At 52.9% G+C, this 26,063-nt stretch overlaps 2 protein-coding genes across 3 annotated transcripts in view; both read right to left on the bottom strand.

Annotated features, from left to right (window-relative positions):
- Positions 1-26,061, bottom strand: part of PGM2L1 (phosphoglucomutase 2 like 1) — a 57,876-nt gene extending 31,815 nt beyond the window's left edge. Inside the window, exons 1-2 of one of the 2 annotated variants that reach the window (XM_074168598.1) lie at positions 11,154-11,208; positions 10,832-11,054 (exon numbers count right to left, since the gene is read on the bottom strand). In XM_074168598.1, coding sequence (XP_074024699.1) covers positions 10,832-10,942 — 111 coding nt within the window. In that variant the 5' untranslated portion in view covers positions 10,943-11,054; positions 11,154-11,208. Of the gene's footprint in view, positions 1-10,831; positions 11,055-11,153; positions 11,209-25,768 lie in introns of those variants that run through there. The other variant, XM_074168681.1, reaches the window with a different exon arrangement.
- Positions 24,184-24,510, bottom strand: KCNE3 (potassium voltage-gated channel subfamily E regulatory subunit 3). Its single transcript, XM_074168806.1, has one exon. The coding sequence runs from the start codon at positions 24,499-24,501 to the stop codon at positions 24,184-24,186; it is 318 nt and encodes a 105-aa protein (XP_074024907.1). The 5' UTR covers positions 24,502-24,510.
- Positions 26,062-26,063: the final 2 nt, after the last annotated feature.

The following is a 26,063-nucleotide window of genomic DNA, read 5'->3' as shown; positions in this document are numbered from 1 at the left end:
GAGCAGCTCAGGGATGGCAGGTCGAGGACCCCAGCGCTGTGCCACCAAGTGCCACATCACTGTGGGAGGGTGAGCTCAATACTTGCAGCCTTAGGCCACCAACACAACTTGGGGTCTGTCCTTGGGTCCCCCAGCTGCTCCAGAACCACTGGTGACTCGTCTGGCAGAGATACCTCAAGGGGTTCAGGGACTGACTGCCAGATACTGGTTTCTCCCTCCTCGCCCTTGTGAAGGTGAGCAGAGAATATCACAGACTGGCAGGGGTTGGAAGTGACCTTTGGAGATCATCCAGTCCAAGCCCCTGCCAAAGCAGGGTCACCCAGAGCAGTTTGCACAGGAACGTGTCCAGGAGGGATGTGAATACCTCCAGAGACGGAGACTACACACCCTCTCTCGGCAGCCTCTTCCAGGGCTCTGCCACCCTCACAGGAAAGAAGTTCCTCCTCATGTTTAGATGGAACTTCTTACATTCAAGTTTGTGCCCATTGTCCTGTCACTGGGCACCACTGAGAAGAGTCTGGCCCCATCACCCTGTCCTTTAGCTATTGCTCAGCTTCGATGAGATCCCCTCTCAGTCTGCTCTCCTCCAGCTGAACAGCCCCAGGTCCTCAGCCTTTTCTCAGCAGAGAGATGCTCCAGTCCCTCATCATCTTCATAGCCTCTGCTGGACTCTCTCCAGTGGTGCCCTGTCCTTCTGGAACTGGGGAGCCCAGAACTGGACCCAGTGCTCCAGATGGGGCCTCACCAGAGCAGATGGGGAGGGTGACCTCCCTCCACCTGCTGGCCATGCTCTTCTTGATGCTCCCCAGGAGACCATTGGCCTTCTTGGCCACCAGGGCACATTGCTGGCTCATGGGCAACTCATTGTCCACCAGGACTACCAGGTCTGTCTCTGGAGAGCTGCTCTCCAGCAGGTAACCCCCAACCTGTCCTGGTCCATGGGGTTATTCCTCCTCAGGTGCAGGATCCTACACTTGCCCTTGCTGAATTTCATTAGGTTCCTCTCTGCCCAACTCTCCAGCCTGTCCAGATCATACATCCCAGTAACCAGGCTGAGGTTGCCATCCCACACTAGGAAGTGGTTAGGGAAGGGGGGGAAGAGGATGCTGAGTCCATTTCAGTAGCATGGTTTGCCAGGGTCTGCCTCCTGCTATAGGAACGTGTCTGCACAGGCCTGAGCTCAGCTCAGCACCAGGCAGGATGTCTGGCAGAAGCAGCACTGATTTTCCCCAAAGAAGGTAGAGATGGACCCTTCAAAGCCTCCAAGCCCCACGCTGCTACTGGCTTTCAGAGGATGACTTATAGAATCATAGACTCACCTAGGTTGGGACCTTTCAGATCATCTCGTCCAACCATCAACCTAACACTGACAAAACCAACACTAACCCATGTCCCTCAGCACCACGTCTGCCCGGCTTTTAAATACTTCCAGGGATGGTGATTCCACCACTTCCCTGGGCAGCTTCTGGCAGAGAACAGGGTCCTTCAAGCCCACCAAGACGAACTGTCCAAAGGCAAAGAGGGCAAGGAAGAGAACAGCACTGGGGAGGGAAGAAGACCCCTACACAGACCCACAGGGATAGGGGGATCTCTGCCACCAGCAAAACAGCTTCCCACACATCTGACAAGTGGCACACCACACCCCTTGCAGTCACACATACACAAATATATATGTATAGGTCAGGACAAGGCAGCAATCAAGAAGCAACAGATGCCACTCCTCCTGCTCCGGGTGGGGAAGGGGTCCTGGCCACTGCCAGCAGCACACAAGGAGGTGGCAGATAAGGTGACAACAACCAGGGCCCTGGAAGGAAAGGCTCATGCTTCCTGAACATCCACTGCTGGGCCCAGGAAAGGGCCAGGGAAGGGAAGAGGTGCCTCTGGCTGGTGACTGGGCTGGAGTTGGGTTTCCGAATGTGGCTCTCAGAGAGAGGATAGAGTAGGAGAAACAGCACCAGCTCCCTCAGTCTCACCTCAAAGGGTAAGTGCTCCAGCCTCCGACCATCTTGAAGCTACTCTGCTGAACTTGCACCAGTTTGTCCATCCATATCTATCTTGTACCGCAGGGCGCAAAACCAGATGGGGTATCTAGATGCAGGCTAACAAGTGCTGGGTAAAGGGAGATAATTCCTTCCCCACAATGGCCCAGGATGCTGTCGATCTCCTCCAGTGTCAGCGGAGGCCGCTGGCTCCTGCCTACAGAGACTGCCAGCATTGCCCCAAGGTGTTCCTCCTTCCCAAGTGCAGCCTGTCCTCATTGAATTTAACTTAATGTCCCTGCTGGTCCATTCCCCTGGCCTGTTTACCTCCCCCGAATAGCAGCTCTGCCCTCAACTGTCCACTTCCCAACCTGGCAGCACCTACAAACACGACGTGAGTGTCCTCAAAGACATTTATCTACCATTTTAAGATGTAAATTTGTGAAGCATTCTTAATTTTTAAATAGCTTCGAGGCTTGCCATTTGATACGTGGGAAGTGAAGAGCAACCAGAGGTCAGCCAGCCTTCCCCTATCGCATTTCAAGGAGGCTCTACCAAGCTCATTCAGGTAGTCCTCTCATTCTCACCGAGAGGGGGGTTTTGTGTTACTAACAAGCTGGGAGGAGAGAGAACGATACTATCAAAACCTCCCCTTTAGGACTTCAGATTCACTGTCATAAAGGAATGGAAACAAGAATCATTTAGGACAGAGACAGACATGCCACTACATGGGCATCTGAACCCATACCCTGAACCCATGCAGACATAGTTCTGCACCTACACGAGCACCAGGAAAAAAAATTCTGCATTATTTTTTCTATAAAATTATTACACAAATACATATATATGCCATCTCTAGAAAGTTAATACTATATGTGAGATATACTTTAAACAACCGCTTATAAATTTGACTACCAGAATCAGATGTAGAGCAGAACTGTGGGGTCATTGCTGCACTCCAACGTAGCAGCTGAGACTACAACATCAACACGTATCAGAAAGGCTTAAGGTTTTATTAAACAAAAAATAGATATTCTCTGTTGAATTCAGTCTTGTGCTTCTTCATCTTCAGTTTTCCATATACTGCACTGTTGCCTGCTGAGACAGAACTACACTTTTTTTTTGTAGCTCATCAGGATCATAATCGGAAACAACTGGAGAATTAAAAGGACGAGGGCATCAGCTGAGTATTTCTTACTGGCTCTTTCACTCCCAATCATGTTAATAATGTGTACTTACTACCAGCGTTAGGTTTCAAAGCTAATATCCTGCCAAAATAAGTGGCAGTTTACAACCCATAGCAATCATCTTTTGTTTTGCAGACACTCTTTCCATATGTAGCCTGGAAGAAGTAGAAAAAAAAAGAGGTCTCAAATTTGCTTAGAATTCAGTAAACTTGACAGCCACAAGCTAAGTGCATCAAGATTTGTCAGCCAGCCTTGTTTTTTTTTCATCAACAATTGTTTTAAGGTTTTTTTCAAATAAAATCAGGGGCAGTCCCTAAGAGCCAAACACACCACAGTATCTATTTGTGAGACTCCTAACAAAGAGAAAGGGAGCACTGGCCGTGGCGCTGCAAATCACCTTCCATATACAACTCGGGACCAGCGGTGGCACTTGCATTAAGTTCTTATTTACAATTTCTCTTGGAAATTGTAGGCTCTCACTTCCTCTTGTTAGGCAAGAAATGTTTGTTTTCTACTCAACAACAGCTCTAATATTTTTATGTGAAAATCAGTTGGGACAGGCTGAGAGAGTTGGGGGGGTTCAGCCTGGAGAAGAGAAGGCTCCGGGGAGACCTTGGAGCCCCTTCCAGTCCCTCAAGGGGCTCCAGGAAAGCTGGGGAGGGACTCTGGATCAGGGAGGGGAGCCATAGGAGGAGGGGGAAGGGTTTGACACTGAAAGAGGGAAGATTGAGATGAGATGTGGGGAAGAACTTCTTTGCTGTGAGGGTGGTGAGAGCCTGGCCCAGGTTGCCCAGAGAAGCTGTGGCTGCCCCATCCCTGGAGGGGTTCAAGGCCAGGTTGGAGGGGGCTTGGACAACGTGGTCTGGTGGGAGGTGTCCTTGCCCATGGCAGGGGGTGGAATGAGATGGTCTTTAAGGTCCCTTCCAACCCCAACCATTCTATGATTCTACGTAAGCAGAGGCAAGCATCTACTCATTAGTTACTACAGTGGGAGCGGGAAAGGTGATGGCAGAGCAAATCACAGCCCCTACACATGGCTGTAGGGACTGTACTTGAGAGGCAGAAGGTTCTCTACACAACACCTCTTGTCTCTGCCAACCTGCTGGGGGAACATTTACATCCTGAGTTTGGCTTGTTCTGTTTTGTTCCCAAATCCCGGTCCCTCAATAAGCCACACCACCTCCGTAACAGTCAGCTTCTTCTGGTAGGGAGCCCGTAACAGTGGAAGAAGCCAAATTGAAAGAACATTTTAGGTACAGTCTACATCCGTTCTCCCTCTCTGGAGTGAACCGTGAAATAATTTTGCTCCATGCACCAAGAACAGCCCAGAGAGCCAGTTGTATCCTGGGCTGCATCCCCAGCAGCGTGGCCAGCAGGGCGAGGGGGGGGATTGTATCCCTCTGCTCTGCTCTGGGGAGACCCCACATGGAGTACTGTGTCCAGCTCTGGAGTCCTCAGCACCGGAGAGACATGGACATGTTGGAGCGGGGCCAGAGGAGGCCACGGAGATGCTGGGAGGGCTGGAGCCCCTCTGCTGGGAGGACAGGCTGAGAGAGCTGGGGGGGTTCAGCCTGGAGAAGAGAAGGCTCCGGGGAGACCTTAGAGCCCCTTCCAGTCCCTCAAGGGGGGGCTCAAGGAAAGCTGGGGAGGGACTCTTGATGAGGGAGGGGAGCCATAGGAGGAGGGGGAAGGGTTTGATACCGAAAGAGGGGAGATTGAGATGAGATGTGGGGAAGAACTTCTTTGCTGTGAGGGTGGTGAGAGCCTGGCCCAGGTTGCCCAGAGAAGCTGTGGCTGCCCCATCCCTGGAGGGGTTCAAGGCCGGGTTGGAGGGGGCTTGGAGCAACCTGGTCTGGTGGGAGATTTTCCTGCCCATGGCAGAGGGGCTGGAATAGATGATCTTTGATGATCCCTTCCACCCTAAACCACGCTATGATTCTATGAACAGTCCTCCAATACTGTCCCCAAAGGCCCTATATCTCCCACATACGTCATACAACTCACATACACAGGATTCAAGTCTTCACGCTACCAAACCACCATCCCACCAGCACTTCGAGCTAACACGAGCCATGAGTTCCTGAGGCAGGGAGGCTGCACGTACGGTACAAGATGGGCTCAGCCAAGCACTACGTGCCCATCCACCCTGGAGGGTACAAGGCCACAGACAGCGTGACAACAGCCACACCGTACTGCAGAAAGCACAGAGACTGCACTGCTGACCTGCCACTTCCCTCCGAGAGAGGGAGAACAGGCCCATCGCGCTGTTTTTTTCAGGAATGCTAAAACCTGGAAAACTGTACCTGCAAGGATGTATTGTAAAAAGCTCCAAACTAGCAATTTTCTGATTAGAGACACACAGCCACATTTCAGGAAAATGGACAATACAAGACCAAACGTTCATGGCCAGAGGAGCAAACAGAAGTATGGCATGACATCCTTTAATTTAGCTCTGTGGCTCAGCATACAAAAGAGGAAGATAACACAGGCAAAACATCACTGCATTGTTCAACAATCAGAGATGGTTCAGAGCAGACAGATTTCACTTGGTTCTCTGCTTTTTCTGAGTACCACCATCCTCCACACCTCATTACAGTCCTACAGGCTGTTGGAAGCTCCCCACAGCCAAGGACAAAGGGATGTCCCCACACCACTCACTGTCCCTGTGTCCCGTCATGGGCCATCAGGCAGCTGGAAGCTCCTCAAAGCCATAGGCAAAGGGATCTCCACACCACCCTCCATCTCCACACCCCATTACGGTCCTACATGCAACTGGAAGCTTCCTACAGCTGAGGACAACGGGATCTCCACACCATTCACCTTCTCCATACACCACCTCAGGCCTACAGGCAGCTGGAAGCTCCCCACAGCAAAGGACTAAAGGATTTTTGTACCACCCTCCATCTCCACACTCCATCATGGCCTTACAGACACCTGGAAGCTCCCCAAAGCCAAGGACAAAGGCACACCACCTACCACCCCTGTATTCCACCACCTCCGTATCCTGTCAGTGTCCTACAGGTAGTTAGAAGCTCTCCACAGCCGTGAATAGAGTCACCGTCCCACCACCCACCTTAAGTACATAAAGTTCCTCAAAATAAAGTTTCTGATTCCTGAACCCATTGGCTGGTTCTTCCAGTCGGTGCTATGTTTTTTGGCATCTTTTGGGATTGTTCCTTGCTGTCCTTGTTTCCTTATATATATATGCATCTTTAAATATGTCTGTGTATATGTGATGTGCACATATGCATAAATATACGTATATGGAGTGTACCTATGAATAAATCTGAGAGCTGCACAGAGGAACCCAGGTGGGTGGAAGGCACCAGGGCTGGGTGCTGCAGGGCCAGCAGACAAACCACCTCTTTCATATTGGCCCAATACAAAACAATAAACAAAAAACCCTTACATAACTGCTTTTCTACAGCCATTTCCGCATGTCTTTTTAAATAAACTGGATTGAAACTTACGGTAGTAATGCTTTACAGCTCACTGCTGCTGAAGGAGGCAGTTCTCACATTCCCAGACCGCTCCCGCTAATGCGCTGGCCCCTTTCTTGTGTCAGGAAAAACATTTATGCAGCTGCAGTGAGTCTGATCAATAACAAATCCACTCCCTTCCCCCCGCTTCCCTGGATCCATTCCCCGAATGAATATTGCGCCAGCTCAGGCAGGTAGCAAGGGGGGGAGTATAGCAACGAGGAAGGGTGAGACTACCCTCTTTCTGCAATTCTCTCATGATTTGATGCAGAATAAAAAATTTAAAATCATTAGGCTACCCAGTGTAGACCAGCAGTTAAAAAAAAAAAACCACAAGAGATCCTATATCATACAGAATACTTACATTTATGAACTCAGATGTATCTAACAGAGAAATTCCAAATTATACAAAGCAAGTCTTAATGCTCAAGTCTGATTTCTGATATCTGAAAATTATAGTGCGTAAACACAGAATGGCAACATCCTTTCCAGCCTCCACAACACCACAGACAGCAATATAGCTAATTTATCAATACAGACAGTAACGCCATAAAGTACAAGTTTCAAGACTATCCCGATGGACTTCAGATAGTTTAATGTCTTAGAACAGGCACTAGAGCACAGTACTTGGGTTATCTCAGAGCTATCTCCATTTCACAAAGCTGTTCATGTGCTCTCACTCGTGTTGGTCGTACCAAGACAACAGTCCAGGCTACCCAAAATCAACTATTTCCAATAATTCACAATTTTATCTTCCATGTTTTAATGTCAGACCTTGCAACGCAGACACGTAAGTTTGAAGAATTCCTCTTCTCACTTGTGGCCAACTCCTAGACTTTGTTTTCCCGTTTTTATTCTTAAAAATTCACTTAAAAGTCTTAATAAGAAAAAATATTGCCCATTAAATGACAGGAGCAGGCCATTGGTCTCTAACCACCAAGTCCATTTCCTCTTGAAACGCATCTTAAAAGTCACAAAAGTTTAAAGAACACCGAAGGGCACTTCAAAAAAGCCCCAAAAACCAACCAAGCCACCTTGTTGGCAAGTAGGAAGCTACTCATGCTGCATAAGTGCACCGACAATGAGTCCATGAATTAGTAAAATAAAGTGAGAGTCCAGGGAAAGGGGCAGCACATGAAGCTCCTGGAGAATTAATTCAAGTTTTTCCCCTCCATGTGATATTCTAACAGTGCTTTTGTAACAAGCACAGACCACAGCCCAGGACCAGTCTGCGTACAAACACTCCTCCGTATCTTTATTGAAGGTGGGCAAAGCTACACTACACTGGGGATGCCCGGGAACAGGAGTCTTGCCAACGATCCTACAGGGCTAATTAATAAACCAGCAGCCAACAGCTTGAGTTTATGCTTCATTCTTAGAGTGAGGACTAACAGGGAAAGCAAGAGGGCACCCATTATTTACTCTGACTTTGAGGCAAAGCTGTGAATCTTTTCTTTAGAACCGTATTTTTCATTAAGTAGGTCAGGATCTTAATCATGCTGTTCTCTCCCACCAGCTGCTGGGCCAGACTGTGACCCTCAGACTTACACTGAAACCTCTTCTGCTGCGATGTACAACAAATGCTCAGCTACTGTACTGAGCACACCTCATTTTCGTGCCACTCTCTGCATCTAGCACATTCTTGCCACTCTATAAAGCCACTTAAGACAAGCACGTAAAATCATTACTACAACCTAGGTCCAAAATTCTAACATTTGCTCTAAAGAGAGGCAGTTTTCTTAGAGACAACCGCTCTGACACAGCTTTCTACACGAGCCAGACTCTTTCAGGAGACTCAAGGCAGATGTGGAAGTACAATAGGAAAATTAGAGAGTGGATGAAGAGGAATTAAAGGGAGAAAAATATAGAACAATGACTAATTGTTCGCATAATTTACCAATGAAGACCAAACAAAAGGCGAGTGCCTCCCGCCTCCAAGACAAAGGTAAACACACAGCAATTAAGGAGAGAGAATGGGAAAGGAGGAAGATTTAGTTAGTGAGCTGTTGCTATAAGCATTAATGAAGATGCTCGATATTGCTATGAGAGAGGAGGAAAGCAAGATCATCATCATATGGTCAGGTTTCCTCCACCCACCCACGCCCCAGCCCATAATCAGTTACAGTTTTAGAAGAGGTTAGCACGTACACCCAAATCAAAAAAGATGAAGAGCACAGCTCTAAGAATTAATTACAGTGAGTAATTTTCAATTAAGCTAGAGGACAAAAGCTCCCCACAGCTAAATACAGCTGTGAATGTAGCACATAGATTTTTTTTTTTTTTTCCTTGATCAGAGGCAGCAAAAGTCCCTACGGCCAAGGAAATGGCGGGTGGGGAAGGGGTGAGACAGAGACAGCTCCTTGTCAAGCTGTTTGATACGCAGCAAACCTACAGGGACCTCATTTCCTAGGACTGTGGTGAAATACAAGGGCGTGAGACAAATAACCCCTCCTTATGCTGTACTTGCTGGTTTCTCTTCATCTTCCCGTCCCACAACACTGTCACCTCCTTAATTTTCATCCTCTGCAGAGCAACTGCAAGTGCTTTCAGACCACCTATGCCCCGAGCCTTGCACAGCCCCTCTCCTGCAGGAGCAACCGAGAACTCCTTCTCCAGGCGATTTTGAATTTTCAAAATTCACAGGAACTCTCTTTGAAATCTCACCAAGTAATAAGTTCAAGCAGCCTTGTAGGAAAGGTCATGATTATCATCTAGGGAAGCAAGGGTAAACAGGTACAATCAAACTGACTCTTGTTTGTATTTTATTGGTTCATTTCATCTTAGAAGGAGCTATAAAAACAGTAATATTTCGTTATTGCTGGCTGTAATCAAAATATTTTTCCCCAATAACCTTAACATTAAAAAGTGTTAGTTCTCCTACTTCATGCGTTTTTAGGATAAACATGTATTAATCTGTTTAACAAAAAAAACCCAACACCATACCTTTCAATACACTAATCAGAAGTTATATTTTAAAAAAAAAACCACAAGTATTTACTAGAGTTCAACCTGGGTTATCAAGCGTATTATCACAAATGCTATCTCCCTTTTCCACTCCTTCCCTCCCCCATGCCACTGTTCCCAGATATTTTCACAACAGCAACTCGGAGCACAGAACGTGCAGATGGCAAGGGTTAATTCCTGCAAAAATGAAAGGAGAGAGCGTATTTTCAAATACCAAAAAGCTCATCTAAGGGCCGTCAGGTAGAGTTTACTTGTAACCCTCCTGCTCTGATCCTGACAGGACGAAACTAAAGAGGAAATCGTATAAACGCATTGACATTGATTCTAAAGTAAAAAAAGAAAAAAAAAAAGCCACAGAGAGAAACCCAAACCACTGGTGACTGGTAGTTTACCCTCCCCCATCTCCACAGTATTTTTTAAAGCAAAAGCCATGACGTTTGGACAAAGCAGCTAAAAAACTAACCCTTTCAACAATGAGTTAAGCAAAACAGCCTCCAGTATCACGTTATTACGGCCCCAAATTTGCTTTGGATGGTTTAATCAGAAGTAACCGAGCCTACAGCCGTCCTGACACCCAGCTGGAGCTGAAAAGGGAAGGACCATGCCAGAGCTTAGACCTCTGGAGCCTCTCTCTTTCCTGGGGAGGGCGTTAAATTCGGGAAGCTGAGGAAAACAAAACGATGCCGTTCGACTCCGGCTGCATTTTAAGCCATTGAACAATCCTTCCTTCAACCCGATTTCGCAAGACGCGGGTTTTCCGTCGTGAGGAAGAAGCGGCAGCGACGCCAAGCAGGTGCCGCGCTCCATGTGCCAGCAAGATGACATCACGCCATCCCTTCCTCAGGTAGAGCCCCTGCACGGCCACACGCCTCACCTTTACCCTCTCACAGGTTAAGAATTTCTCAGTCACGGCAGCTTTGGCGGATTTGGCTGGATGCGGAGAGATATTTTTTCAAAGGGCATCTGCCACCCCCCCAACCCACCCCCCCCCGGGGGAAAAGGGCCGTGCTGAGGGAACACGGAGGGCCCAGGGGAGGGAGAAGGGGACCCAACGCTATCCTTGTCACCGGGCAGGGTGGGAAGGGGACAGCACACACCATGGGACGGATGAAAACAGCCCCGGGAAGGCGGAGAAGCCCCCACAGGGTTGGGGGGGGGGGGGGGGGGGGAAGGGGGGGTTGTCCCGCCGCCGCCACCACCACCACCACCACCACACACCCACCTTGTCCCAGCTCAGCCACTGCCACACCGCCTTGTCCAGCTGCGCGTCGCCGGTGCTGCGGGCGATGAGCACGTTGGAGTTGACGTCCCCGGGGGATCCGCACTCGCCCATGTCGCCCGTTCGGCGGGGGGTCGCGGGTTGGGGACGGGGGGACGACGAGGGGGGAACACACACGGCAACAACGACAGCGACGGCGGCTTCACTTCGCGACAGCGCGCATCGCCTGAGGGAGGGGGAAGAGCCAGAGGAGGCAGGCCGGTGTCTCGGCGCAAAGGGGAGGCGGGGGAGGGGGGGGGGGGAAACCGCGGCAGCCGCGATTTACCTCAGCGCAACGATCGTAACGGCGAGTAACGGCGACCGCCGCCTCAGCGCCGGCAACGATCGGGGCGCGCGACCGCCCGCCCCCGCCAGCCGCCCCGCCCCTTCCCTCCCCTTGCGCGCTCCCGCCCAAGCACAGACCACAACAACCGACGCCCCGCCCCCGCGCCGCGGCCCCACCAATCCCGCCTCGGCGCCCCCTTCGCCATGCATGACGGGAGGTGTAGTCTAGCCGCCGCAGCGGGCTGCAGGGGTGGGGCGGGCTGACGGGCGGGGGAACTACAACTCCCGGCAGCCCTTGCGGCGCAGCCCCGTTCGCCTCAGGGTGAGGGGAAGCGGACAGGGCTGAGGGCGCAGCGGCTTTGCCTCCTTTCAGCCGGCACAGCTGTGCTGTGCTCGGCCTCTCCCGCCGCATACTCTCTCCGCTAGCCGTGTCTCTCCCCTCAGAGGTCCTGGCTCCGTCCTTCTCCCGGTCTGGGTTCCCCGGTGTGGCGGTACCGGCCTCGCTGGCGGGCAGCCGTTGCCACTCGGTGTCACATAGCGCTTGGCCTTCAGGAGGCCTGAGCTGGGAGAGCTGGGTGGAGGGTCCCTCCTTTTGCTTGAGGCAAAAAAAAAGAAGTAATGCACAGTATATCACTTGCTACCCCACTAAACAGGCACTCTCTGCCTCTTGTGTGATCTATATGAGGAAAAGCTAAAAACCCCCGTGGCTGGGCCCCTCCTTCAGCCTCTGAGGTGGACTTCAGTGCTGCCGAGCACATCATCTCTTCCCTCTGAAAGGATAATGGAAACGGCGCTGCCCCAGGGGACAAGCTCATTGTTGGGAAGCGTTTCCAGATGGGCTTCAGCAGTGATTAAATTGCCATTAGGAGAGAAATAGTAACCCCCAGCTCCCCTTCCCAGGCCACTTCAGTTCTAATTGAGTTGCCCGCTTCCGAGCAGAAGGCCGCGGTGGTGACCATATCCCGCAGAGCGTCCTCATCCCGCTGAGCATCCTTATCCCGCAGAGCATCATCGTCCTGCAGAGCATCCTCATCCCGCTGCTCATCCTTGCAGAGGTTGCCATAGTGACAGCAGGCACTGCAGAGGGATGCGAGGCTTCGGGAAGATGGGCAGAGGGCGGTGGGACTGCTGCCCAGGGGACGCTGGACACGAAGGGAGGTATGAAACGCCAGGGTTGTGAGCAGCACAGTCTCCTGGGGGAGGTGGAAAGAGCGACTGAAGGGAGAGGAAGACATAATGGAGGGATGACAAAGATGGGGGGAGACCGTTTGGGATACCCAAGCAGCACAGCAAAGGATGTTGTTGAAAACTAAATATAGAAGGGAATGATCCATCATAAGAAAGCTTAGAAATATCAGTTTATTGTCTCTCCCCTTCAAAGCTCTAAACTCTGTGCCCTGAAGGGACCTCTTTCTTGGCTGTAGACTGAAACAAACCCTCCAGTCCAGAGGTCTGACTCGGGTGTGTTAAATTGGTCTATTTCAGTAAATTACTGATAGAAGTCAACAGAAGATAAGATAAAGATAAGAAGAAGGAAGTAAGTCAACATAAGTCTTCTGTTATCACTAAAGGACTATCCTAAGGTTGTTTCTGGGATAGAAGGAGGAGAAGAAGAGTCTGGACATTGATAAAATTAGAGTGAGGAAATTAGGCATAATGGATGACTCAAACTGTGAGTGGGATACTCCATTTCTGGATGGATTTGGGGGATCCATCCTTTGTTACTGATGATCGGAGAAGGAGTGGGCCTGCAAAACAGTAGGGAAGGGCTCTACGATCAGAGGTGGCAGAGAGCCAGAGGTGACACTGCCAGCCCAACCCGAGAGCAGGACTACACAGCTCCACACCTCCCACCAGCTCTGGCTTCACCCCATGGGCTTCTGTACCCAATGCCACCCACCCCCCATGTTCTTTCCTCTCCCATTCCTGTTTTTATCTCTTTCTCCCACATCTCCATGTTAAGAGGTGGCATCTGTAGCAGTGCTGATGCCATCCTGAGCCCAGCAGTCTGATTAAAACCCTGTCCCAAACAGCAGGATGCTGGCACATTTCTCCAGATCTCAGAATAGCTGACAAGGGTGGCTCCTGCAGTGAATTTGCGCCTGAGAGTCAGCATGAGGCGCAGCACCTGCTTTTCATACCTTTGTTGCTCTTTTCTCCTCCTTTGTGTTTTGTCTTCAAGGAAAGAAGGCTAGAGCCCAGCGTAACAGGAGCTGCAGCCCATAAAACCTTTGTTTCCCCCCCCAAAAAAGGACAATGGCCATGTTAAATATATCTCCAAAGCCTGCCGAACAGGTGCATTTCTTACAAAAACTCTGAGCTGTTTGGAAAAGCAGTAGAAGATGTCGTTAAAATGAAACTTCATACTTCAAATGCTTCAATTATTCCCTCTCTTTTTTTTTTCCCCTTTTCCCTTGGGTGATTAATTAAAGCCTTAAGTTATTCTGAATGGTGAATTTTTTGCCATCAGAGCAGGCAGGCTCTTTCTGTACATGAAACCTTGAACCTCATTGAGTGATTTCACACAGGACAGTGGCAGCCGTGCCCACAGCCCGTGTTATCAGTGCTCAGCTACATAGATTAAAAGCAGGATTTTCCCTTCAGATATCTAGATAGGAGAACTATCATTCTCTCAGATGTCAGTGCTCCTCCATGATTATTTCCCCGAAGAATGGATAAAACAGCTTCATAGAAGAGAAAAGCCTCCGCCTGTTATTTCTTTCCTAGGAATAACCACAGCGTGGAGGGTTTGAAACGTCTCAGGGTCTTGCCGATGCATCCGAAGTCAGAGAGTGACGATCTGGCTTCCAAATATTTCCCTGTGAGAGGAGTTTTGTTGGCTGGATCCAAAGCACCTCAGCACATATAGCAGATGCCAGGCAGCCCGAGCAGCTCCAGAGCAGGGCAATCATATAAAAAGATTATCGGTGATATGGCTTAGATCGTGCTTATGGAGATTTGCTGTGTTTGCCTGGAGAAAACACTGACCTCACGGGAGATGACAACTGCGTCCCATCTATTTGAGGGTTAATCAGCTACCAGAAGAATTTTTAAAGCTGATTATGTTGCTACAGGAAAGTTAAACTGATTGCCATCTGCTTTCCTGCTGTAGCAGGGAGCGATAGCGAAGAAGCCAGCATGACTCTGGCCTGCGCTGTGCTGGGGTCTGGCACATCACGGCTCTCCAGGGCACTTTGGGGTGGTCGCAGAGCCTCCCCACACTCACTGGCCGTGCACATTGCCAGCAGAAATCTCTATTTTCATCTATTATTAACAACAAAATTTTCAGCCTTTACGGCTGCGGAGGAAAGCCAGAAAATAGGAAATTATTATGCGAGTGAAGGAAAGCCAAGATTTTTAAGTTTTCACCCTTGCGTATCGTTTCGCCTAATTGAGGCACAGCATGCTCAGACCCAACTGAGCAGCAGCAAAACAGTCTGGGGGCTAAAAGCCACGGGAGAGGCCACGTTGCCAGCCATGGATACGAGCCAGGCTAGGAGGAGAAGGGCTGACAGGCTGCTGGCAGCCGCCGGCTCGTCTGCTGGGAGCTGCCAGAGCCAGCGGGGGACCGTGGCAGGGCTCAGCTGGGGGGAATGACTTCTCCCTGGCCAAAACGAGCGTGTGCATCCACGTATCCATACGTATAACTGTGTGCACGCGTCGCTCGTGCTTTCAGGGAAAGGCCCCGCTCTCTGTGCTGCTGTTACAAAACCCAGAGTTCCCACATGTAGCGTAATTGCAACTGTGAAATGGCAAATGACTGTCTGTCCCCCCCAAAATGAGAGTTTTCTTCTAATATAATCAAAATCATGGAAGTTAATAGATGCTCGTTAGTAACACGTAGCTCCTGTTTGGGATTTGAGTTATACGATGCGGGGGAAGAGAGTGTATCCATTCTCCTTTGCATGGTCAAACCCACCGGTCCTCCCAGCAGGGATGGGTTTGCAGCGTCTCAGTATCGTACCCCTGAACAATGATCCACATATTTTGGTTCTTACGGATGTGTTTAATGTTGGGGTTTTTTTCTGCAGGAGAAGGGCTAAGCAGGCAGTGATGGCACCGCACATCAGAATTAAAAAAACATCTGTACAGTCCCGTCAGCATCCTCAGCGATCTGGTACCGCAGACCAAATCCTCACTCACAACAAACCGGATTAGCTCTGTCGATCGTCCAGCTCCGCCCAGCCCTGCAATGAAGAGCCTGGCGTCTGAACCCACTGTTTCCATGGCAATTTTACCGCACACAGTGTTTTCCAGATCGCCTGCAAATCCCCATCATATTCCAGGTTGGTTTTTTGACCCCGGTTCCTGCAGTAAGCTGGGGGGAACCCAGCGCGTCCTTCCAGCCTCTCAGCAGGCACCGCGCCTGCCCTCGCCCTGCGGCACATCTTTTGTTTTATTATTTATGCATCCTGAACATCCTGTTCTCCTGTGCCTCTTGGGTTACCTGGTGATAACACAGCAACCCCTATCCTTTCATTTCCCTCTTTCAGAGCAGCCTATTGCCTGAAAGGCAGCGCAACTCTAAACGCAGGCAGTAATGACATCCCTGCCAGTTGAGAGCGTGCTTCACAGGGAAGGAAAGGTGCCTTTTGGGGCCTGAAAGCTGTTTTTAATCCCCTCTGGGGTCAAAGCAGCAAAAGTGCTTTGTCCTGAAGGTCTGCAGGCGGAGCACGAAGAAAGGGAGCAGGCTGGCAGGTGGGAAGGACACAGCAGGGATCGCTGAGATTAGGAAATGGCTTTCAAATTCTGCAACTGCCCCTGGCTCAGTGCTTCACGATGTCGGCCCTGGGAAGGCCTGGTCCTGCACCCTCTGGCACTGATAACACTCTCCTTAGCTTCCTCAGCAGCACAACACCCTAAATACTCACACTTTAAAAGCAGTATGGAATGTGCAGGTCAGAGGCGCTGGAAAAACCTCTGCTCTCAGGCCAAAGGGAGAGAAGGGAGCATCTCCCCTCACCATGGAGTCTTAGCTCCCTGGTTCCCGGGTCCCACTGCAACCAGAAAACACAGCTGGTGAGATCTTTCACAACAGGCAGTTTGGAGCCAAAACCATACCATAAGTCAAATTCTGCCCCACGGGCACATATCCGAAGCAGCAGCCCTGAGCCAGTGAGCAGAAAGGAACCATCATCATCACCTCTTCCCACACCAGTCGAGGGAGGGGATTCTGCCCCTCTGCTTCACCCTGGGGAGACCCCCCTCCCAGTGCTACCTCCAGCTTTGGAGTCCTCAGCACAGGAGAGACATGGACCTGTTGGAGCAGGGCCAGAGGAGGCCATGGAGATGCTGGGAGGGCTGGAGCCCCTCTGCCAGGAGGACAGGCTGAGAGAGTTGGGGGGATTCAGCCTGGAGAAGAGAAGGCTCCAGGGAGACCTTGGAGCCCCTTCCAGTCCCTCAAGGGGCTCCAGGAAAGCTGGGGAGGGACTCTTGATGAGGGAGGGGAGCCATAGGAGGAGGGGGAAGGGTTTGACACTGAAAGAGGGGAGATTGAGATGAGATGTGGGGAAGAAGTTCTTTGCTGTGAGGGTGGTGAGAGCCTGGCCCAGGTTGCCCAGAGAAGCTGTGGCTGCCCCATCCCTGGAGGGGTTCAAGGCCGGGTTGGAGGGGGCTTGAAGCAACCTGGTCTGGTGGGAGGTGTCTCTGCCCAGGGCAGGGGGTTGGAACTAAATAGTCTTTAAAGGTTTCTTCCCACCCAAACCATTTCATGATTACATGATAAAAAACATTTTATAGGCTCTGGTGACTAAGTATTTAACCTAGGGCTTAATCAACTACTGCATTGAGGGGTGATGGTATTTACCGAGGCTGAGTAGTGCAGTGGGTTAGTGTGTCAGGCATAGGCACATCCCTGTCCCCAGCACCCCTCTGGAGCCACCACCGATCCAACTCTCCACGTCCTCCCTTTGCTCGGGGCACGGGCTCCTTCCAGGGCTGCTGTTTCCCTGGGGAAATTTCAGCGCCTCCTGCTCGCTTGGGCCTCAGCACCCCGGGGAAGCTGGTTTCAGTCACCAGTCCCCTCGTATATCAATGCCTGTCCTTTACAAACCAGAAATCAAACACATACCTGGTTTATTTTTAATCCTCCCCTCTAGGTATTAATAGCCCACGCGCTTGCTCTGCTGAGAAAGAGAGATGTGATGGGTCAATTGCCTCTGGTGAGAGAACAAGAAAGGAGTATGGATCAGGCTTCTCACCCCAATTTATCCCCTCAATTAATCCCAAAGTACGGGGTAAGTTGTGTGGAACTAGGGAAATTTGTCCTGAAAACTTTCTGCAAGGGGAGTGCATGACGTCCCGGGTGTCTGGGATTTCCTGATTGTCAGTGTAAATAAATGATGCTTTGATATTTTTAAGAAATGCTGCTTTTTCTTACCACGTGGTGCAAGTTTTGTAGGTAGCCATAGGGCAGTTGAACTGCCCCGTGACTTTACAGTCCCAACCGTTAGTTTTGTGACCAGATTTTTTATGACATTGCTATAGTCTATCACCAGCATGTACGTGTCATCCTCAGCTGGGCTGACCCCAGGTCTCCCTTTCCCCTCATCTGGATGAGATCTGGAGAGGGAAAGGGAAAAAGCAGCCAAAAAGGGGGATACTGCTGGGGCAGTATCTTGCCCGTCAGTGCAAGATGTCACGAGAGGGTCCAATGTTGTCCCCAAATCTCGACTCTGCCTGCCTGCTGAGGGCTCCTCCGCTAATTAATTTGGCAGCTCTCGGTGCCAATTTGGGAGCTCACGCAGGCAGCACCACCATACCAGCCACCAGGGAAGGGAGCTGGTGCTCTGCCCAAAGGCTCAGAAACCCAAAGTCTCCTGAACATTGCGTTTTTCCATCATGTGCTTTAAAAAAAAATGTTTGTAAAATGACTTATCTGGGTTAGGCAAGAGCGTGAGCTGCCCCCAGCACCGCTCGGCGAAGGGCTGTGAGTGAAAAACGCTGCAGCAGCCAACATCAGAGCTGCTTTAGGGAGGAGGAACATGTCAGAGGTGGGTTTTGTGCTGAGCATCCCCTGGAGAAGAGCTGTCAGGAACCGGTGCTCCCTCTGTCACCACAGAGATGACACCACACTGCCAGCAGCGCGCAAACCCAGCCTCGCAGAGGGGCTGGAGGGGGCTGGCTCAGACAGGGAGAAAATGGAAAAGGGCAAAATAGATGTTTTTCATGCCTGCACGTAATTAATTTGGTTTCCTACATCTTTATCTAAAGCATTTGATACCAGCCCAGTGTGAGAGAGGAGACTCAGACAGACAGACATCCATTGCAGCAGGATGATAGAAAACAGAGGAGAAGGGCCTGAGAGGACTTCAAGTGACCAACCCTGAGTGACAATTCCTACAGAGCTTCCAAACGGGTCAGATTCTTTGGTTTAAGTCCCTTTTGTTTCTCTCATCCCTCCGAACAAGGGTGTCACTACAGGTTGAGGAACATCTCATCTTTGGTGAGATGAGCTGATATATTCAGAAGAAATGGATGTGTTTTGGGACACTGATGGTTTCTGATGTGAAGGAATCATAGAATCATAGAATAGAATCATAGAATCATCCAGGTTGGAAGAAACCCTTGGGATCATCGAGTCCAACCATCTACCCTACTCTACAAAGTTCTCCCCTATATCATATCCCCCAATACTACATCTAAACGGTTCTTAAACACATCCAGGGATGGTGACTCAACCCCCTCCCTGGGCAGCCTGTTCCAATGCCCGACCACTCTTTCTGTGAAAAATTCTTTCCTAATGTTCAGTCTAAACCTACCCTGTTGGAGTTTGAAGCCGTTCCCTCTCGTTCTGTCATTAATTACCTGTGCGAAGAGACCAGCACCAACCTCTCTACAGTGTCCTTTCAAGTAGTTGTAGAGAGTGATGAGGTCTCCCCTCAGCCTCCTCTTCCTCATACTAAACAGTCCCAAAAGAAGAAGATCTTGTGTGTCCGGGAGTGGCCCCGTTCCTGTAATAAGGATCTCGTCACCCCCCAGAAAATCCTTTTAAGGCAGCAACAGCCAACCCCACCTCCGAGCAGGGCTGATTGAGTTACCTCACAGGAGGACCTCTGCTCTGCCTCCGGAGGAAGATGGGCAATAATGAATAAGTAATGTCACTGCTTGCAACCGCTCGTGTTTCTGTAGGATGCTGTGAGCTGTGCCGCAGGGTTTTCACCCGATACCCACAGCGCTGAGCCCCACAGCCTTGCACCTACGCAGCCAGGACACCGTTACACCTCCATGTCCCATTTCTCGTCGGCAGCGATTGCCACCAGTGGGTGGACTGCCCTTAATCCCCTCCCCAGCTTTTCACAGAATCACAGAATCACAGAATGATATGGGGTTGGAAGGGACCTCTGGAGATCATCTACTCCAACCCTCTGCCAGAGCAGGTCCACCCAGAGCAGGTTGCACAGGAACGTGTCCAGGTGGGGTTTGGAATGTCACCAGAGAAGGAGACTCCCCCACCTCTCTGGGCAGCCTCTTCCAGGGCTCTGCCACCCTCAAAGTGAAGAAGTTCCTCCTCATGTTGAGATGGAACTTCTTATGTTCCAGTTTGTGCCCGTTATCTCTTGTCCTGTCACTGGGCATCACTGAAAAAAGACCGGCCCTGTCTTCTTGACACCCACCCTTTAAGTATTTATATCCACCCCTTGCTTTGTAGCATTTAGTTGTAGCTCTCTGCATGGGACAAACAGAGCTCGTTAGGACTCCTTAGTAGCTAACAGTCATTTAATTAGCAAATAAACGTCACCCCGTAGTATCTATGCACCAAATCTACCAGCCAAATCCTGCTGCAGCATCTGCTCCAGCTCACAGCCTGCTCCAGCCAGTACAATGAGCATAACCAGCAAGAACGGCCGACGGGGAGTGCGAGGGGGGGCTGGGGGGAGTTACCCCAGGGAAGTATAGGGGAACCCCCTGCTGCAGCATGGAAGATGCTTGTCTGGTGTCCAACTGCTGCAGTGCAGGGGGTGCTCGTTTGACGTCCGTTCGCTGCAGTGCAGGGGGTGCTCATCCACTGTCAGTCTACTGCAGTGCAGAGGATGCTCGTCCAGCGCTTTTCTGCCCTGCCATGAACTGGGAGCACTTTCCCTCTCCCTCCCAATTATTTTTTTTTAGTTTATCCCAATATTAACTTTCCCCATCACAGCCCCTGTCCACCGTGAGCTGCAAACCCTGCGACTAAAACGCCTGGTGGGAGATCAGCGTGCCCTTCCCGGGCCAGCAGCCCGCTCCTCCCCTGCACGCCCGCCCCATCAGCAGCACGGGATTCCCACCGAGCACTGACCGCTCTCTCGGAGAAGCAGCTCCCCTTGAACACACCTCAATCCCGCTGTGCTGCGTATTCACCTGCCAAAACCAGTCCACCACAAACTATTAGCTAACCATTCACTGATACCCGCTGGCATCGCTCGGCGATACCGTCGCTATCAGTCCCTGCACGGCTACCGTTTCACCTTGCACATTCCTTATCGGAATGCCCAGCATCAAAGCCCTCCCGGGAACAGGCCTCCGCAATTCCCATCGCTCCGACAATCCTACCATTGATTCGCTAAGCCAAGGTCAACCTGAACTTCCCATACACGCCATGTTTCGATAGCCTTTTCCAAGGACCAGACAAAGTGCTACAGACGTCGTCTCTCCTGTAATTCATTGCTGCGTGCCAAGAGAAAAAAAAACTTAAATAATTGGCTTCCTAGGAGCCTTATTTTTTTTCTAGCTGTATTGCTTAAAACCATAACGTAGTCAGCTATGGTTTTCGTGGTTGGATTTAGGGATTCAGCCAAGGCCAGCGCTTCTCCAGCTCTCCTCTCTGTGTGCCTGAGTGTGTCTCCTTGTTATTAAAACAAACCGTGTGAGCGTTCGCTCATGCAAACATGAAATCATCTGCTCCTGCAGCACAGGGAGAGAGGCCAGAGACCCATCAGCTTTGAGAAGGTATCTCGGAGCCCTGGGGTGAGCACCTAATTAGTCTCAAAATCCTTCCTCTGTCAACTGAAGCAAACCCATTTCAGGAGGCTCCCAAAGCCGTCCTCCTCCATAACTCCCTGTTTCTGTACCCCTCCGAGCATCCTCAGCAGCCCAGCGCAACCCCATGCCAAGGTTGAGCTCTTCAAGCTGACGTGGAGCCATGGGTCCCATGGGGACACCAGCCGGCCTGGAGCCATAGGTCCCAAGGGGACACCAACCATCCTGGAGCTGTGGGTCCCAAGGGGACACCAGCCAGCCTGGACCCATGGGACCCATGGGGACACCCGACCAGCCTGGAGCTGTGGGTCTCAAGGAGACACCAGACAGCTTGGAGCTGTGGGTCCCATGGGGACACCCAACCAGCCCGGAGCCATGGGTCCATGGGGAAACCAGCCAGCCCAGACCCATGGATCCGAGGGGACACCAGCCAGCCCAGAGCCATGGATCCTATGGGGACACCAGCCAGCCCAGACCCATGGGTCCGAGGGGACACCAGCCAGCCCAGAGCCATGGATCCTATGGGGACACCGGCCAGCCCGGAACCATGGGTTCCATGGGGACACCAACCAGCCCAGAGCCATGGGTCCGAGGGGACACCAGCCAGCCCAGAGCCATGGATCCTATGGGGACACCAGCCAGCCCGGAACCATGGGTTCCATGGGGACACCAGCCAGCCCAGAGCCATAGGTCCCAAGGGGACACCAACCAGCCCAGAGCCATGGGTCCCAAGGGGACACGAAGCAGCCCAGAGCCATAGGTCCCAAGGGGACACCAACCAGCCCAGAGCCATGGGTCCCAAGGGGACACGAAGCAGCCGAGAGCCATGGGTCCCAAGGGGACACCAGCCAGCTTGGAGCTGTGGGTTCTGTGGGGACAAGCCCGGCCGCTCTGGTCCCAGGGATCCCAGCTTGCCCTGGGGAAGGAGCAGGTGCCTGTAGCGTGGGGACCCTGAGGCAGCTGCCACAAGGTGGCACTGGCACCTTGTCACCCAGCCCGGTGGCCTCCAGCCCGAGGCCCCAGGATGGGGACACCCAGGGCACCCCCCCAGCCCTGCCGCAGGCTCTGGTCCCAATTTAACCGTGGGGACAGACGGGAGGCGCTGCCGATGGACAGGAAATTGGGTGAATAATGATCACCACAGGAGCTACGTCTTTCAGGAGCATTTTTCCCCCTCAGGGTCTTCTGGATTAGGAAAAAGCAGCATTTTAAAATTTTTTATGACGTGCCACCCTGTAACAAACTTGTCCCACCCCGGTGACGGCAGCAGAAGGGACTCTGGGGTGACTAGAACCACCGTTCAGCACCCGTCCCATCAGGGACCCCCAAACTGGGTGAGTGGTTGCTCCGTGGCTCATCCCACCGGAGGAGCCGGTGTTAGAGGAGGACAAACACTGCGGAGGTGGAGAAAACCCGAGCGCGGTGTCACCCGGAGGAGGGTTGTTGTCTCGGCTGGTCCCGCCTGGCCCGATTCCCCCGATTTATTTGCAGATAAAGGGTTTATTTTCCTTTCCCAGCGCTGCAACTGCAAAACAAACACGGCGAAGCCTCTCGAAGCTACTTCCCGCTTGGGCCAGGTGCCGGGGGACGTTGGTGGCATTTGTCCCCACACCTCCGGAAAGCCCCACCGGCATCACACGCCCAGCTCGGAAACCACAGCGGGCTCAGCCCCAGAACGAGCAGCCCCCAAGAGGGAACTCTCCCAAAATCCATCCATCCTGAGTTTTGTGCCCAAGCCGAGGGCATGGGAAATGAGGAACAGGTCACCGAGGTGCTGCCGTTCCCGGTGCCTCAGTTTCTAGCCCTATCCCGAAACGCGCTCACATCCAGCATTATTTTTTGGATGAGGGTTTGGCGTCACTGTTTGGGCTCAGGCATCGCAGCCGTGTTTAACCTTTGAACGCAGGCAGAAAGGCCCCTCTGGGTCTACTAATCTAGCGGCAATTAAAGACATTAATTATGCCGTTATTAACAGGTTAAGACGTGCGAGGGACTGGGTCACCGGCACTGCCCCACAAGCCTGTTTTGAAGGATGGGGACGTTTACTGTCCTGGACACCGGCCACTCCACAGACCGGTCCCAAACGCGGCCAGTTTAATAGCGGAGCCGAAGCCAAGGAGGCCAGCAGGACCCGAGAACATCCCCTTCCCGTCCACCGCTGCGCCCTCGCCCCGTGGAAAACACATTTGGGACCTGCAGTACAAAAGGCCAAAGCTACAGCCGACAGCAGGAAGGAAGCAGGAAAAACTTCGGCATCACCGTCCGGAGCCCGGAGAGACCTTCGGGGACACGTGGAGCCGGATGCCTCCGGCCAGGCTCGGGCCACACTCACCAGCGTGTGCCCGCGGCTCGAGCCATGGTCCCCGGCCAGTGGCAGGGAGAAAGCATCTTGTGTCCTGCGATGCCACCACAGGATTGCCCTTGATGCCCCCTCGGCAGCACCCAGGGAGCAGGTTTAGCCCTCACAGCATCCCCTGGGCTCCAGGGGCCAGGGCAGGGACACCCATGGGTGTCCCCGGGTGCAAGACTTTGCTCGGAGAAGAAGCAAAACACGAGTCCACTGGAAACCGCCACCTCCTTTAATTCCCCACCGGAAAAGCAGGACCCAGCACGGCTCAAAAATTACAGGGTGTTAGTACCAGAAAGACCCACTAGCCCGTGTCACGAAGCTGCTGGCCACCCACAGAGGTGGCTGATTTGAGTTGAGAAACTGTGACGTTTTCTTCGTGAAGACCCCTGCCAGCCTCAGCAGGCCACGGTGGGAGAGGAGCTGCCATCCCTGTCCCTCCCGGGGCTCAGCCAAGGTGGGTCTGCGGGACCGGGACCTGCCCGTGGGTCGCACCTTGCCACCTCCTGCCAGACGGGAGCCGTGGCCTGGCCAGGATGTCCCCACGCTGCTCACACCAGGGTTGAGCACCTCCATGGGGGACATTGCGGGGGGGGGGTTCCCAGCAGCTTTGGGACCAGGCTGGCCAGCAGTGCTGCTGTGCCTTGGGATGCAGAGCAGCAACATGACCCCCCCACACCCCAAAACCCACCAGTTCCCAGGGGGGACAAGACATTGGGGACCAGGCTCAGATCATGGAGACCCTGTTCTTGATGTAGACGTGGTAGGGGTCGCTTCGCTTGTCCACTTTGCGGGAGCGGGTGTAGCCCAGGATGAGGCTCCCCACCGTAGCGGCGAAGAGGGTCATGACGAAGAGGATGTACATGTAGGCGTTGTCGTTGCGGCCGGGACGGCCAGCGCGGGTGCTGGCGTTGCGGGTGGCAGCGGCGGAGGTGGCAGGGCGGTCGGCGGGGCAGAGGACAACCCCGTGCAGCGTCTGGTTCAAGACATTAAGCACCGCCTGGAGGCTTTGGTGCCAGGTCTCCGTCTGGTTGCCCTCCTCCATGTCCTCGCCCAGCCTGCGGGGAAGGACAGGGAGGCTCAGCCGGGGCTGCCCTCGTGGCGATGGTGACCCCGGGATGATGACAGGGATGTCCTGCCAGACCCAACGATGACCCCAAAATAGTCCTTGAAGCACCAGCTCTGCCACATGGCAACGGTAAAAGTGGGGGCATCCAAGCCCTTTGCATTCGCGGCAGCCCCCTCCCCAAATTTCACTCCCTCCACGGATGGAATAAAGTCCCCAGAGCCTCAGGGCAGCTGCCTGTCCTCCTCTCCTCCCCAGGGCTGGGGACAACAAGCGGGGACATAGCTGTCCCTGGGGGCTGGGATGGCTGAGTTCAAAGCCTGGGGGTCGGTGGGCACCACCCATGTCCTGCACCCTTGCAGGGTGCGGAGCTGACACCCAAGGAACCCCAGGGGGGGGCGTGTCTGGGGTCCCCCATCCTAAATAACAGCTCCAGGACTGATCCTGCCGTGCATCGACCCCACTCGCTGCGGGTCAGGTCCCCTGGGGTGAGCAGGGATCCCCTTTTTTCCCCAGGACCAGGAGCTTCAACCATCCTGGCAGGGGGGCACAGCTCCCCACGCACCCCCGTGGACCCATCCCGAGGGGTCCCCCCCAGGGATTTCCCTCCCCACAGGTCCCAGACCCCCTGTTATGTTGGTTTCTCACCCCCCCCCGGGGCACAGTGCCCCTCTGCCAGCCCACCCTGGACCCCCATGTGCCCTCTGTGTCCTTTTGCACCTTTGCACCTCTCCAGGGCCTCGGAGCAGGCACAGACGGGAAGGGACACGGGGACACGGTCCCCCATGTGTGCCATCCTTTGGGACACACCATCCCCACAAACAACCATCATTCCCCAGGGTATCCCCCCCGCCCTGCTCCCCCCGGCTCCCGAGCACCCCGTGCCTGCAACACCAGCAGCTCTGCCCCATGCACAAGCAGCTGCCCCCCCCCCCCGCAAAAAGAAGGGTCCCCCCAAACCCAGGGTGCACCTCCCAGGACGAGAACCCAGGAGGGAGGAAGAGGAAGGGGTTGTGCAGCCACGAGCCCACGGGGATGGGCTCGGAGCTGGCTGTTTGCCCGACGTAGAGACAAGTTTGAAGCAGGAGGTGGACGAATTTGGGAGATTTAGGGCAAGATGTGGGTTTATCCCAGGAGGGGACCCACAGATGGGGTGCAGCATGGGGGGGGGGGGGGGTGGCCCTGTGCTAGGGGTGTCGTAGGAGAAGGGGGGGCCGGAGGGGTGGGAAGGGGGGTTCGCACTCACCCGGGGTGCCCTCCCTGCCTGCGCTGCTGCCAGGCTGAGCCGGGACTGGAGCATCGCGGGGCGGCGGGGAGGGATGCGGGCCGGGCTGGGAGTGCCGCCCAGCCTCCTCCCCTTCCCGGGGCAGAGCCACCTGCCAAAGCCACCCAGCCCCGGGCCACCAGCCTGTCCCCAACCGCACGGGTCCCAGCCACGACCCCCTCACCCCAGCCGGATACCGGAGGCCTTACAGGGCTGGGAGAGCGGGACCCTGCGTTTCCCTCCCGGCACACGCTGCTGGTCACACTTTCCTGTCCCT

Source organism: Numenius arquata, chromosome 1, assembly GCF_964106895.1.
Source record: "Numenius arquata chromosome 1, bNumArq3.hap1.1, whole genome shotgun sequence".
Taxonomy (NCBI): domain Eukaryota; kingdom Metazoa; phylum Chordata; class Aves; order Charadriiformes; family Scolopacidae; genus Numenius; species Numenius arquata.
Note: the sequence above shows the minus strand (reverse complement) of the source record. Positions and strands in the feature narration are given on the sequence as shown.